This window comes from Oncorhynchus nerka, linkage group LG18 (genome assembly GCF_034236695.1).
Source record: "Oncorhynchus nerka isolate Pitt River linkage group LG18, Oner_Uvic_2.0, whole genome shotgun sequence".
Taxonomy (NCBI): domain Eukaryota; kingdom Metazoa; phylum Chordata; class Actinopteri; order Salmoniformes; family Salmonidae; genus Oncorhynchus; species Oncorhynchus nerka.
Genome location: NC_088413.1, coordinates 31,791,181 through 31,804,477, shown reverse-complemented (window position 1 = coordinate 31,804,477; position 13,297 = coordinate 31,791,181). Strand labels below are relative to the sequence as shown.

Sequence of the window (13,297 nt, the reverse complement as noted above, 5' to 3'; positions counted from 1 at the left end):
ATATTTTTTAACCTTTATTTAACTAGGCAAGTCAGTTAAGAACAAATTCTTATTTACAATGACGGCCTACCAAGAAGGCCTCTTGCAGAGATGGGGGCCTGGGATTAAAAATACTTAATAAATAAAGGCCAAAACACACATCACAACAAGAGAGACAACACTACATAAAGAGAGACCTAACACGACAACGTAGCAAGGCAGCAACACATGACAACACAGCATGGTAGCAACATAACATAACAACATGGTAGCATCCCAAAACATGGTACAAACATTATTGGGCACAGACAACAGCATAAAGGGCAAGAAGGTAGAGACAACAATACATCACACAAAGCAGCCACAACTGCCAGTAAGAGTGTCCAGGATTGAGTCTTTGAATGAAGAGATTGAGATAAAACTGTCCAGTTTGAGTGTTTGTGGCAGCTTGTTCTAGTCGCTAGCTGCAGCGAACTGAAAGGAGGAGCGTGCTTTGGGGATCTTCAACAGAATGTGACTGGCAGAACGGGTGTTGTATGTGAAGAATGAGGGCTGCAGTAGATATCTCAGATAGGGGGGAGAGAGGCCTAAGAGGGTTTTATAAATAATAATCAACCAGTGGGTCTTGCGACAGGTATACATAAATGACCAGTTTACAGAGTATAGAGTGCAGTGATACGTCCTATAAGGAGCATTGGTGGCAAATCTGATGGCCGAATGGTAAAGAACATCTAGCCGCTCGAGAGCACCCTTTCCTGCCAATCTATGAATGATGTCTCCGTAATCTATCATGGGTAGGATGGTCATCTGAATCAGGGTTAGTTTGGCAGCTGGGGTGAAAGAGGAGCAATTACGATAGCGGAAACCAAGTCGAGATGTAACTTTAGCCTGCAGCTTTGATATGTGCTGAGAGAAGGACAGTGCACCGTCTAGCCATACTCCCAAGTACTTGTATGAGGTGACTACCTCAAGCTCTAAACCCTCAGAGGTAGTAATAACACCTGTGGGAGGAGGGGCATTCTTCTTTCCCAAACCACATTACCTTTGTTTTGGAGGCCAGAACAAGGTTAAGGGTAGAGAAAGCTTGTTGGACACTAAGACAGCTTTGTTGTGGAGCATTTAACACAAAATCCGGGGAGAGGGCCAGCTGAGCATAAGACTATCATCTGTATATAAATGGATGAGTGTTTCCTACTGCCTGAGCTATGTTAATTGAGAAGAGTGTGGGGCCTAGGATCAAGCCTTGGGGTACTCCCTTGGTGACAGGCTGAGACAGCAGATTTTCTGACTTTATACACTACACTCTTTGAGAGAGGTAGTTTGCAAACCAGGCCAAAGACACCTCAGAGACACCAATACTCCTTAACCGGCCCACAAGAATGGAATGGTCTACCGTATCAAAAGCTTTGGCCAAGGGAATAAAAATAGCAGCACAATATTGCTTAGAATCAAGGGCAATGGTGACATCATTGAGGACCTTTAAGGCTGCAGTGACACAGCCATAACCTGAGCGGAAACCAGATTGCTTACCCAAAATAATACTATATACATCAAGAAAGCCAGTCAGTTGATTATTGACAAGTTTTTCTAACACTTTTGATAAACAGGGCAAAATCGAAATAGGCCTATAACAGTTAGGATCAGCTTGATCTCCCCTTTAAATGAAGGACGAACTGTGGCTGCCTTCCAAGCAATGGGAACCTCCCCAGAAAGGAGAGAGGCTTGGCGATGATGGGGGCAGCAACCTTAAAGAAGAAAGTGTCTAAACCATCTGACCCAGATGTTTTTGGGGTGTCAAGTTTAATTAAGGAGCTCCTTTAGCACCTCAGACTCTGTGACTGCCTGCAGGGAGAAACTTTGTAGCGGGCAGGGGAAAAACAGGGAGAAGCATGAGGAAATGTTGGACAGGCACCTTTTGGAGCTGCCTTATTCAAGAAAGAGACAGAGTTGGTTTGTATGCTGTGATATGAATGAACCCCAGAATTACATGCAAAACAGCCACCCCCCAAAATACAGTAATGAGGTGGGTCTCAAAACAGCTCTGCCTCACCTGCCCTGAATGACAGGTCACCACTGTGTAGTTATACTTTATTTTCCGACATTATGCAAAGCTGTAAAAATGATTGATTTCGTATCATGCACATTGCATTTTACTGTAGATGTATATTTTGAAGGCAAAATCTGAAAAAAACCCAAACAGAAGTCTTAATGTTGCTGCCGGGACGCTAATCTAAATACCAACAATAAAAACCCTAACGTGAAAATGATTCTTGGTCATGTTTACTTCCGTTTACAATAAAAAGAAAGGATCTTATTGGTTGAAGTCATAGCTCAAAGGGTGTGTAGCTGTTCTTTGAAACACGGCACTGCTTATTACATTCCACATCACATCTCCTATGATCAGTATCTTTCAAGCTGAGAGCAGACTTGTTAATTGTCTGATTAATCAGACTGCAATACATCTAATTTGTATATACAAGCCTGAAACTAATGTAACATTGTGCAAATGTTCCTTACAAGCAAGATTATTGAGTCAAATTACATGTGAACTTACTCTACACTGGTGATCTGTGCGGTTTGTCCTTCAGTTGCTCGAAATTCGAGACAAATTATCGACAGGAAACGGACTTTTTAGAGCACTATTACTGCCGTTTTAAATTATTATCACCTGGCATGTGCACAAAATCATTTAAACACCTGCAGACTTCAGATTCATGAATACTTTGCTTTTCCATGTACTTCCGTCTTGTGCACGGGCAAAAAAATCTTGATTGCCACACACAGAGATCCACGTTTTGAAGTCGGGTTAATAACACAGTCCTGTTGATATTTTGTCTAACATGTCTACCAAGAGAAGGATGAACACCACGGACAATCGGCAGAGTAAGTTCAAATTAAGTTTATTAAACATTCTGACTTGTAAGAGGACGTTATTTGTCATTATTGAATGTATATGTGCACAGTGTTGGCATAATTTGAAGGCCACGTTTCGTGACTAACTTAAGGAAAGAACAGTGTGCTCATAAGAATAGAGCAGAAGAGAAAATAATGATAATCAGCTTCTTGATATGCCACACTGGAGAGGTGGATGGATTATCTTGGGAAAGTAGAAATGCTCACTAACAGAGATGTAAACAAATTTGTCCACATTTTAGAGAAATAAGCTTTTTGCGCATCTGGAAAATTTCTGGGATCTTTTTCAGCTCATGAAACATGGGACCAACACTTTACATGTTGCGTTTATATTTTAGTTCAGTGTACATTACACGTAAAATCTCCTATTATTGCCATCTTTCGAGCTGAGCGCAGACTCGTTTAGAAAGAACAGTGTGTTAGCAAGAATAGAGTAGAAGAGAACATGATTAATTTATTCCATCTACATCACCTCAGTAAGGTAAAACAATGGTCCTTGTTCTAGCCTAGGTTTACTGTCGCTCTAAAAACAGATTTACACAAGCCTGTTTCAATTGACAAATTAACAAAGGGTTAATGAGGGATATGTGGTTAATTACTCTCTTACCCAAAGACACTTCAGACGATAACTATAATATGTCAGCTAAAAAATGGTTCCCAGATATCCCCTGTGTACATCTCAAGCCACGCTGCTACAATTTCTCCACATTGTGGACACTCCTGTGTCTGATAAGGTTACTCAGGAAGGAGAAGCTCTTGTAACATAGTTTGCACTTGAAGGGCTTCTCCTTGGTGTGAACGGTCTGGTGCTTCTTCACATAGCTCGCCTCAGCGAAGCGCTTCCCACACGTGGGGCAGGCGTACGGCTTGTCGGCGTCCGTTCTAATGCTCGGCCTCCCAGGTTGTGACCCAATGACACCAGAGGAGGTAGAAGCAGGAGCCACCACCCTCAGGTGGTTAGTCTTTGAGCTCCCTCCTTGACCTCTGCCCATTGTTTGGGTGTTGTTGGGATTGTGTGCTGTGTTATAGGCTAGGTACCTCTTATGGTGAACGCCCATCCTGGCCCTGTCTGTATTTGTGGGGTAACCATGAGGTAGCTGAGGAAGGCTGGACCCAGGCTTCCCCTGAACCCATTCACCAGGCATTAGACAAGATCCTGAAGGAGAAGACAGACTTGCTGATAGACTACTGCCAGGAGGGTCTCCTACCACTCTCTGTGAAGGCTGAAGCCCAGGGTGACCTGCTCTGTTCATCATGGATACTGTGGTGTTTGTATCATAGGAACAGGAGGGTCTATCTCTATCAGCCCCAGGTCCTGCTTCATCCCTGCACTGAGACTGTGAAGAGAAGGGTTTGGCCTGCAGACTGGATCCCTGACTGGAGCCTTGGTCTCTCAGATGACCACCAGGACTGAGGTTGTTCAGTCCACCTGTCCACTGGTTGTGTTCTGTGTGGTGGTGGAGTCTCTGTTCCTCGTGGTTCAGTCCTAGTTCCGACTCGGGAAAGAAGAGCAACGGCTCCTGATCCAGGGTTCTGATCTGGGGCCAGGGTTTTTGACCAGCTGCTTCAGAGGTCCAGGCTCTCCCGTCAGCAACACCGGACATCAGCCGGTCCTCATGGACCGCAGACTATAAACACAAATTGTACAGAAGAACATAAATGTTTATATAAGAAACTCTTGCTGTACACACAGAAACATTTATATACCACGCACCCTTGTGCCATATTGCTATTATGAACTGGTTACAAATGTAATGAGAACAGTAAAAATAAATATTTTGTCATCCCTGTGGTATACGGGTGTTAAGCATTCAAGGCTCAAACCACCCAGATTATAATAATAAATGATTATAATAAAATGTCAACCAAAGTCAAGCCCATCACTAACACTGTGATTCAAGTATCAAAATGGAGCCACTGGAGGTTATTTTATTTTATTATTATTTATTTGATTTTAAATCAGCAGACCACGTGTAACTGCGCCAGCCCAGAACCTACACATCTGGCTTCTTCAGCTTCGGGATCATCTGAGACCAGCCACCCAGACAGCTGATTTAAACCGTGGGTTTGGACAAACAAACAATTTCTACACAAACTGTCAGAAAAGGTCTGAGGAAAGCTCATCTGCGTGCTCGTCGTCCTCACCAGGGTCTCGACCTGACTTCAGTGGGCAAATGCTCACCTTCAATGGCCACTGGCATCCTGGAGAAGTGTGCTCTTCACGGATTAATCCCGGTTTCAACTGTACCGGGCAGATGGCACACCAGATAGTGACTGGTTTTCTGATCCACGCCCCTACATTTTTTAAGGTATCTGTGACCAACAGATGCATACCTGTATTCTTAGCAGTGTTGTAGTACTCAAGACATGTTGAGTGTCTGTCTTGTGTCGGATACATTTGTACTCAGTCTTGACTCTGTCTCAGACAGTGAAGCCTCGTAATATCTTCCAGAGACCAGCGGAGTAAAAAAAATCATAATTATCAGCTTTCATTCAGTAAGTGCATAAAACTGCTTTGTTTTCTGTAAGATTTGTTAGATTAAAGAATAACGCATTGTCAAATGGACTTTGACAATGCGTTATTCTTTAATCTAACAAATCTTACAGAAAACAAAGCAGTTTTGTCATGCACTAAGTAGATGTCCTAACCAACTTGCCAAAACCATAGTTTGTTAACTTCTCTAGGATAGGGGGCAGCATTTGGAAATTTGGATGAAAAGCATGCCCAAATTCAACTGCCTGCTACTCATCCCCAGAAGATAAGATATGCATATTATTAGTAGATTTGGATAGAAAACACTGAAGTTTCTAAAACTGTTTGTATCATGTCTGAGTAGAACAGAACTTATGTAGCAGGCGAAATCCCGAGAACAAACCATTCAGATTTTTTTGGGGGGGTCACTCTTTTCAATGGGTTTTCATTGGGAATCCAGATTTCTAAGGGACTTGCTTGCAGTCCCTACTGCTTCCACTGGATGTCACCAGTCTAGAAATTGGTTGAGGTTATTCCTTTGCGTAATGAAGAAGTACGGCCATATTGAACGAGGGTCACTTCATGTGTTTTGTTTGATAGAGGCGCAAGACCAGAAAGCATGCTTCAGTTAGTTTTCTTCCTGTATTGAACACAGATCATCCCGTCTTCAATTTTATCGATTATTTACTTTAAAAAATACCTAAAGTTGTATTACAAAAGTAAACTTTGCCAAAAAATGTCAAACTATAGGTAACTTTTGAGATATTTTGTAGTCACGTTGCGCAAGTTGGAACCGGTGTTTTTCTGGATCAAACGTGCCAAATAAATGGACATTTTGGATATATATGGACGGAATTAATCGAACAAAAGGACCATTTGTGATGTTTATGGGACATATTGGAGTGCCAACAGAAGAAGCTCGTCAAAGGTAAGGCATGATTTATATTTGTATTTCTGCGTTTTGTGTCGCGCCTGCAGGGTTGAAATATGTTCTCTTTTGTTTATGGAGGTGCTATCCTCAGGTAATAGCATCGTTTGCTTTCGCCGAAAAGCCTTTTTGAAATCTGACATGTTGGCTGGATTCACACGTGTAGCTTTAATTTGGTATCTTACATGTGTGATTTCATGAAAGTTTGATTTTTATAGGAATTTATTTGAATTTGGCGCTCTGCATTTTCTGTGGCTTTTGGCGAAGTGGGATGCTACCGTCCCACATATCCCATAGAGAAATTTGTGGAGTGGTTGAAAAACAAGTTTTAATGACTCCAACCTAACTGTATGTAAACTTCCGACTTCAAATGTAAGTAGTGATGGAAGTGCTGGCAGGGGATGAGGATGCTGAGGCACTCTCAATTTGTGCATAGTTCTGTGGGGGTGAGTGCGCTCGAGGCAAACGCAACAGGCTGGCCTGCATAAGGCAGCATCCAAGTCCACTTTGGCTGGAGTCGCTTGGATTGTGAAAGGCTTTATAACGCTGTAGTAGAGCAACACTGATATGGATGAAGCCAGAGATTTCAGCTCCTGCACCGCGGTCTCATTTTTGGGTAGCCAGTGCCAAGGTGTGTCTTTGTCCAGCAGCCAGCGCAGATGCTCACAAACTGCTGATAGGTGTGACATGAACTTTGCAAAACCGACAAGACGCTGTACTCCTTTTGCATCAGACGGGTTTGGCATGTCGAGGATCGCTCTGACCTTGTCATGGTCCGGCTTAAGGCCTTTTGCCATGAGAATGTGGCCATGGAAGTCTTTCACCTTGAACTGCAGCTTCTTAAGGCCAAGGTGTAGCTTAACTGATCGGCAGCGCTCCATCAGTGCTAGGAACTTCACATCGTGGTCACGTTCTGCTTCTTAGTGTGTGTCACCATGGCTTACGATCATCAGCGATGGGTTCAATGCCCTTGAGCCCAGCCAATAACTTGTGCTGCATGCGTTGGTGTACCTCAGGCGCCACAGAAACACCAAACTGGAGTACTCTCCTGAGTACAGCTTTAGTCTAATATAGCAGGGCAAGAATTGTGTGTCAGGTGCCAGATTGATTTTGTCTTTGTAGCTCATTACAGTGCACGTAGCACTGGAATTCAGTTGACATTGTTGCAGCTTGTGTAATCGTACTGTCACAAACCATTTCTTCCCTCGAGTGTACAGCCCCAATGTATTCATGCATGTAAATGTCACTTTCACTGTTCTTAACACTGAGTGACATCAACACAGTGAATCCTGCCCTTTTTGCTTTTGAGACACTTTTGCAGAGTGATTATTAGTTCCACAAGCTCTGCATGGTTTTCCGTAGGCAGGGCAGTGCTCTTTGCGTGTGCATTTCCACAGTGTTCACCGTTCGTTGTGAATTACTCTGCCTTGATTGGTTTTGTCTGAGTGTTTGCCTGGCAACAGTGTGAACAGTATCAGCATCGGTGCATGGGGTTTAGATTTCTATTGCTCTCATTCTCATAGCAGTGCGGCATATTTCAATGGCAGTTGCTAATGTTAAGCCTCTCCCATTGGTTGATGCCGACGCATGTCCTCATTTGCAATTCCCAGTACTATTTTGTCCCGAATCAGTTCATCTTTCAATCCCCCGTATTAACAAGTAGCGGATCTTTCTCTCAAATGGGTTACAAATTTGTTTACTGACTCACCCTCTTTCTGTTTGCAGCTTCCAAAATCAAACTGCTCATAAATGACGTTCCTGGTAGGTCTGAAGTAATTATCCAATGCATCCAGCATGGCCTTTGCATCACACTGTTGTTGAATGTGAGATTGCGCAGGTAGATGTGCCTGGATTCTCTGCCCATTAAGCTCCTCAGAGTTGCTGCTTGGAACTCATTGGGTTTTTCATGTTGACCGGTTGCCAGGGCATAGTCCTCAAATTCATCCCTAAAGTTGTCCTAATTAGAATTTCAGTCCCCGGTCAGAACGTTCGCAGCCATAGCGATGGAATAGATCTCTTTGCCTTAGGTTGTTAGTGATGCTAACTAGCCAGTGAACAACGAGTTGATCAGTGGTGAGACGAACGTTATCAGTAGGAAACAGTGTGTGTTCTCATGAATAAGGAGTGCACTTGTTGTAAATCGGAGGCTATAAGCAGGTATAAATCAAACCATACACATGGTTAGCAGATGTTCATGCGAGTGTAGCGAAATGCTTGTGCTTCTAGTTCCGACCATGCAGTAATATCTAACAAGTAATCCAACAATTTCACAACAAAAGTGGGTATACGCTGTATACCCACTTTTGTTATGGCCATTTCGTATACTCACTTCTTAATCCCCACTGACGCGTATCAAAGTAGTGTAGTGGAGGTATACGACTTATCAGTTATGTAGTACAATAGAGAAATCATGCACAAAGTATCCTACACAATCGCATAGCACGTGAAATATATTCACATGCGTGGCGCACAGATAGCCTAGTTTCAGCAGAATATCATCTACAGGCAGCAAGCGCACACAGCTCTGGTTTTGGCATGGAGCAGCTCTCAGAAGAATGACATCGGTAGCCGGTAGGGTAGGTAGGAAAGACTTTTCAACTTATGATATCTACAAGTAAATGGGTATGCAAACCAGGTATTGAAAAGGTTTGTGCCAAGATCTTTGTTAGTAGGCTATTTGTGATGCACAATTCAGTCATCATGCCCCGTTTTCATCAGGGGTGCAGGCATGGCCAGGCCCACCCTATTAGATTGAGCAAAAACAAAAAAAAATACATTATTTTTACAAAAATACTCCACACCTCCACAAATTGTTTTCTGATTTTCCCCAGACTTCCAAAATGGCTCGGGTTGTGGTTTAAGCATTGTGGACTTAGAAAAACAACAAAAATGTGATGTTATATTTTAAAAAGTGTGATTGAGAGTGCCAATTTGAAAAAGATATAGGAATACTAATAAAAAAACATTAGGGAAACATCGGGTATTTGTATTTATGCCAAAACAGCAGATAATTTTGCTGGACCCCAGGAAGAGTAAGTCAGTTTATACAATTTTAAAAAACAATACATTCACAGATTTCACAGCACACTGTGTGCCCTCGGGCCCCTACTTCACCACATCTACAGTACTAAATCCATGTGTATGTATAGTGTGCATGTTATTGTGTGTGCATGTGGCTGTGCCAATGTTTGTGTTGCTTCACAGTCCCCGCTGTTCCATAAGGTGTTTGTTTATGTTTTTTAAATCAAATTTTACTGTTTGTGTCAGTTATTTGATGTGAAATAGAGTTCCATGTAGTACTGTGTGTCTGTTCTGTTCTGGACTTGGGGACTCTGAGGAGACCTCTTGTGGCATGTGTTGTGGGCTATGCATGTGGGTCCGAGCTGTGTGCCAGTAGTTTAGAAAAAAGCAAGGGGCCTAAACAGCTACCCTGGGGAATTCCTGATTCTAACTGGATTATATTTGAGGCTTCCATTAAAGAACACCCTGTGTTCTGTTTGACAAGTAACTCTTTATCCACATTATAGCAGGGGGTGTAAAGCCATAACACATACGTTTTTTCCAGCCGAGACTGATCGATAATGTCAAAAGCTGCACTGAAGTCTATAACAAGACAGTCCCCACAATCATTTTATCATCAATTTCTCTCAGCCAATCAGTCATTTGTGTAAGTGCTGTGCTTGTTGAGTGTCCTTCCCTATAAGCATGCTGAAATTCTGTTGTCAATTTGTTTACTGTTTATTGTATCTGGTCAAACACAATTTTTTCCAGAAGTTTACTAAGGGTTGGTAACCGACTGATTGGTCGGCTATTTGAGCCAGTAAAGGGGGCTTTACTATTCTTGGGTAGCTGAATTACTTTAGCTTCCCTCCAGGACCAAGGACACACACTCTCTAGTAGGCTTAAATTGAAGATGTGGCAATATCGTCTGCTATTATCCTCAGTAGTTTTCCATCCAGATTGTCAGACCCCGGTGGCTTGTCATTGTTGAAAAACAATACATTTTTCACCTCTTCCACACTGACTTTACAGAATTCAAAAGTACAATTCGTCTTTAATTTGGTCCGATATACTTGAATGTGTAGTGTCAGCGTTTGTTGCTGGCATGTCATACTTAAGTTTGCTTAACTTGCCAATTAAAATGTATTAGTAGTTTGCATTATCAGTGGGCTTTGATGAATGAGCCATCTGATTCAATGAATGAAGGAGCCAAGATGGCTTTTTTTCTCTCCAAGAAATGTCATTTAAGGTGCCCCAATGCTTTTACTGTCATTCATTATATAATTTCTCCATGTTTCATAGTGTAGTTTATTTTTATTTAGTCATATGATTTCTTAATTTGCAGTACGTTTGCCAATCAGTTGGGCTGCCAGACTTAATTGCCTCCGCTGGGCAGGCCATTTTGGGAAAATTTGAGTATACCCACTTCTCCATGGGGCCGATGGAAAGACTGCAGCATGATGTTAAAGGATAAGCAGTCCATTCACACAGAAATAATAAGCCAGTAGGTCCCAATCATAAGAAAAGAAAAACCCAACCATTGGGGGCGACGCATTTCCTAATGAAAATGTAGAACTATTACTTCCCACTGCAAAAAATATTTAACATTTAGCACAAAGTAACCGGTGACCTAAAGTTTAAATGCAACAATGTTTCATACACAAGATATTTTCAAAGAGATGGCTAAGAAAAACAAGTGAGCTCCAATAAAACAGTTCAACTCACCAGATGATCATTTGAAACTTAACTTCTTAGCTATCATTAGCAACATCTTCCTCAATAACTGCTGCAGCCACTGCAAACGAGCCTACAACTAAAGATAGCTAGCTAGACCATGAGAACTACTGCTCGCTATTGCCTGTTGGCCATTGAAAAGGCAGATGTTTCCATACGTTTTTTTTTTTGTGAAAACGGTTCAACCCATCCATTCAAGTCAAAATGTAATTGGTTGATTCCATTGTCACGCCCTTATACAGTTGAATGGCAGATCCCTTCTGCCTAGCTTCTGATGGCCTAGCCTCTGGTGGCCTAGCCAATGGCATACATGGCAAGCTAGATTTATCTACCCAGAGACATCATGATTGAATCTTTTTTTCTCTTGAGTGTTAACCCTTTCCAACAAAAATGCAATAGATTAAATCAGAACATAATTGAAAATAGTCATGTAAATAGCATTATTATATTATAAATCCTTAGCCCTTCTCTGAAGATGTAGAAGGACCTCATTGTTCCCCACTGTGTTTGGGTTAGTAATTTGTAGAGTGGCTCTATTTTCCCTTAGCATGCATTTTTTCTTAATGTCTAAAGAAATACTGGACATGTTTAACTCTTACAATGGTGGCGATTGGACAAAATACCAATCGTCTTGAATTGGACTCAGGTTTTTCTGGTCTCGGTCTTGAATTGGTCTCGCTTTAGGTGGTCTTGAACACAACACTGAATCCAAATCATGTGAAATCCATAGATTAGGGACTAACGAATTCATTTTAACTCAGTAACATTTTTGAAGTTGTTACATGATGCATTTATTTTGTTCAGTGCAGAATAACTTATGTAAATCTGGTACCCTTGCTTTGATAAAAATACATTTTAAAGTACTTTGGAAAAGTTTCAACATTACACACATCACTACTTTATTTAAAGTAAACATTAATTAAGGCACTATCATTTCCTTATTATAAAACACCAGTATTAACCTAAAGGGACAGAGTTGTCACTCTTCATCAGTGAAGCATATTTACAAACACCATCACCATATAATTTACTCTGTCTCATCATACTCAGTCTTTCCTCAGTTCACCTCATCCAGTTCCCTATACATCCAAAACCAACATAATTAACTGCAAACAAAATAATTAGTACTACATATCACTATACTCTATACATGGTCTGTGTGCATTTTCTGCTGGTGTATCCTGAGAGAGCTCTTCTCTGAGAACCTCTTCCCGCAGTGCGTACAGGCGAACGGCCTCTCTCCCGTGTGGACCTTCAGGTGCATCTTCAGATGGTGCTGGTGGGAGAACCTCTTCTCACACTGGTGGCAGCTGTAGGGTTTCTCCCCTGTGTGGACTCTCTGGTGCAGCTTCAGCTGATGCTGGTGGGAGAACCTTTTCTCACACTGGGGGCAGCTGTAGGGTTTCTCCCCTGTGTGGACTCTCTGGTGCCTCTTCAGGTGGCCAGCCTGGGCAAAGCGCATGTGACACTGGCTACAGCCGAACGGTTTCTCCCCAGTGTGTATCCTCTGGTGGATCTCCACGTGTTTGGGGAAACTGAAGGCTTTCCCACAGAATGAACACGGGAAGCGCTTCTCCTTGGCGCTGCCAGCTTTACTGATTCCATCTCTACTACTGTCATTGGTCAATGGGCTTGTGTAACCATTTAGTGTTGAGGCACTGGCATTGTCTGAGGTCTGGTTTAACATAAGGAGAGTGTGAGGAGCATGAAGGCCAGGGAGTGTCTGTGTTGTCGCAGGGTCCATGTTCCAGTTGATAGATCCTATAGAAGGCAGGCTGAAGCCAGCACCTGCTAGGGGCTTAACCTGAGGTGCCATCAGTCTCTCTGAATCACAACTATAGGAGCAGGACGGAGCATCGCTAGCCGAGTCTGTGTCTGTTCTCTCCCTCCACATACGGACACCTCCCCGTCCCCACAGACCAAATCTACACCTCGCCCTGGTCTCTGCCAGTCTGTTGGCATGGAGACTAAATTCGGTTGTTGTTTTGTGTTCGACTGTCTGTTTCTGGTTAACAGTGTTGTTCCCCAGCCTAGAGTTGAGGACGCTGTCCCATCCACTGACCTCGCCTCTGGTCCTGGCCTGCTCTGTGATGTTGTCCCCTGGGCCCTTGGCTGCACCGGTCTGGGAATCAGAAATGGCTGTCCAGTCTCCTCTTTTAGCCTCCATCCAATCACCTGTAGGAAGAGGGTAGAAAATAAACTTTACAAACATGGAAGAGAATGCTACATATGGAGATTTTTTTGTCAATTATCTGGTCAAGTTCATACAT

General features: G+C 42.6%; 1 protein-coding gene across 1 annotated transcript in view; it reads right to left on the bottom strand.

The window, feature by feature from the left end:
- Window positions 1-11,773: 11,773 nt before the first annotated feature.
- Window positions 11,774-13,297, bottom strand: part of LOC115145675 (uncharacterized) — a 65,557-nt gene continuing 64,033 nt past the window's right edge. Inside the window, exon 6 of the mRNA XM_065003962.1 lies at window positions 11,774-13,202. Within this exon, the coding sequence (XP_064860034.1) occupies window positions 12,172-13,202 (1,031 nt within the window). The 3' untranslated portion in view covers window positions 11,774-12,171. The remainder of the gene's footprint in view (window positions 13,203-13,297) is intronic.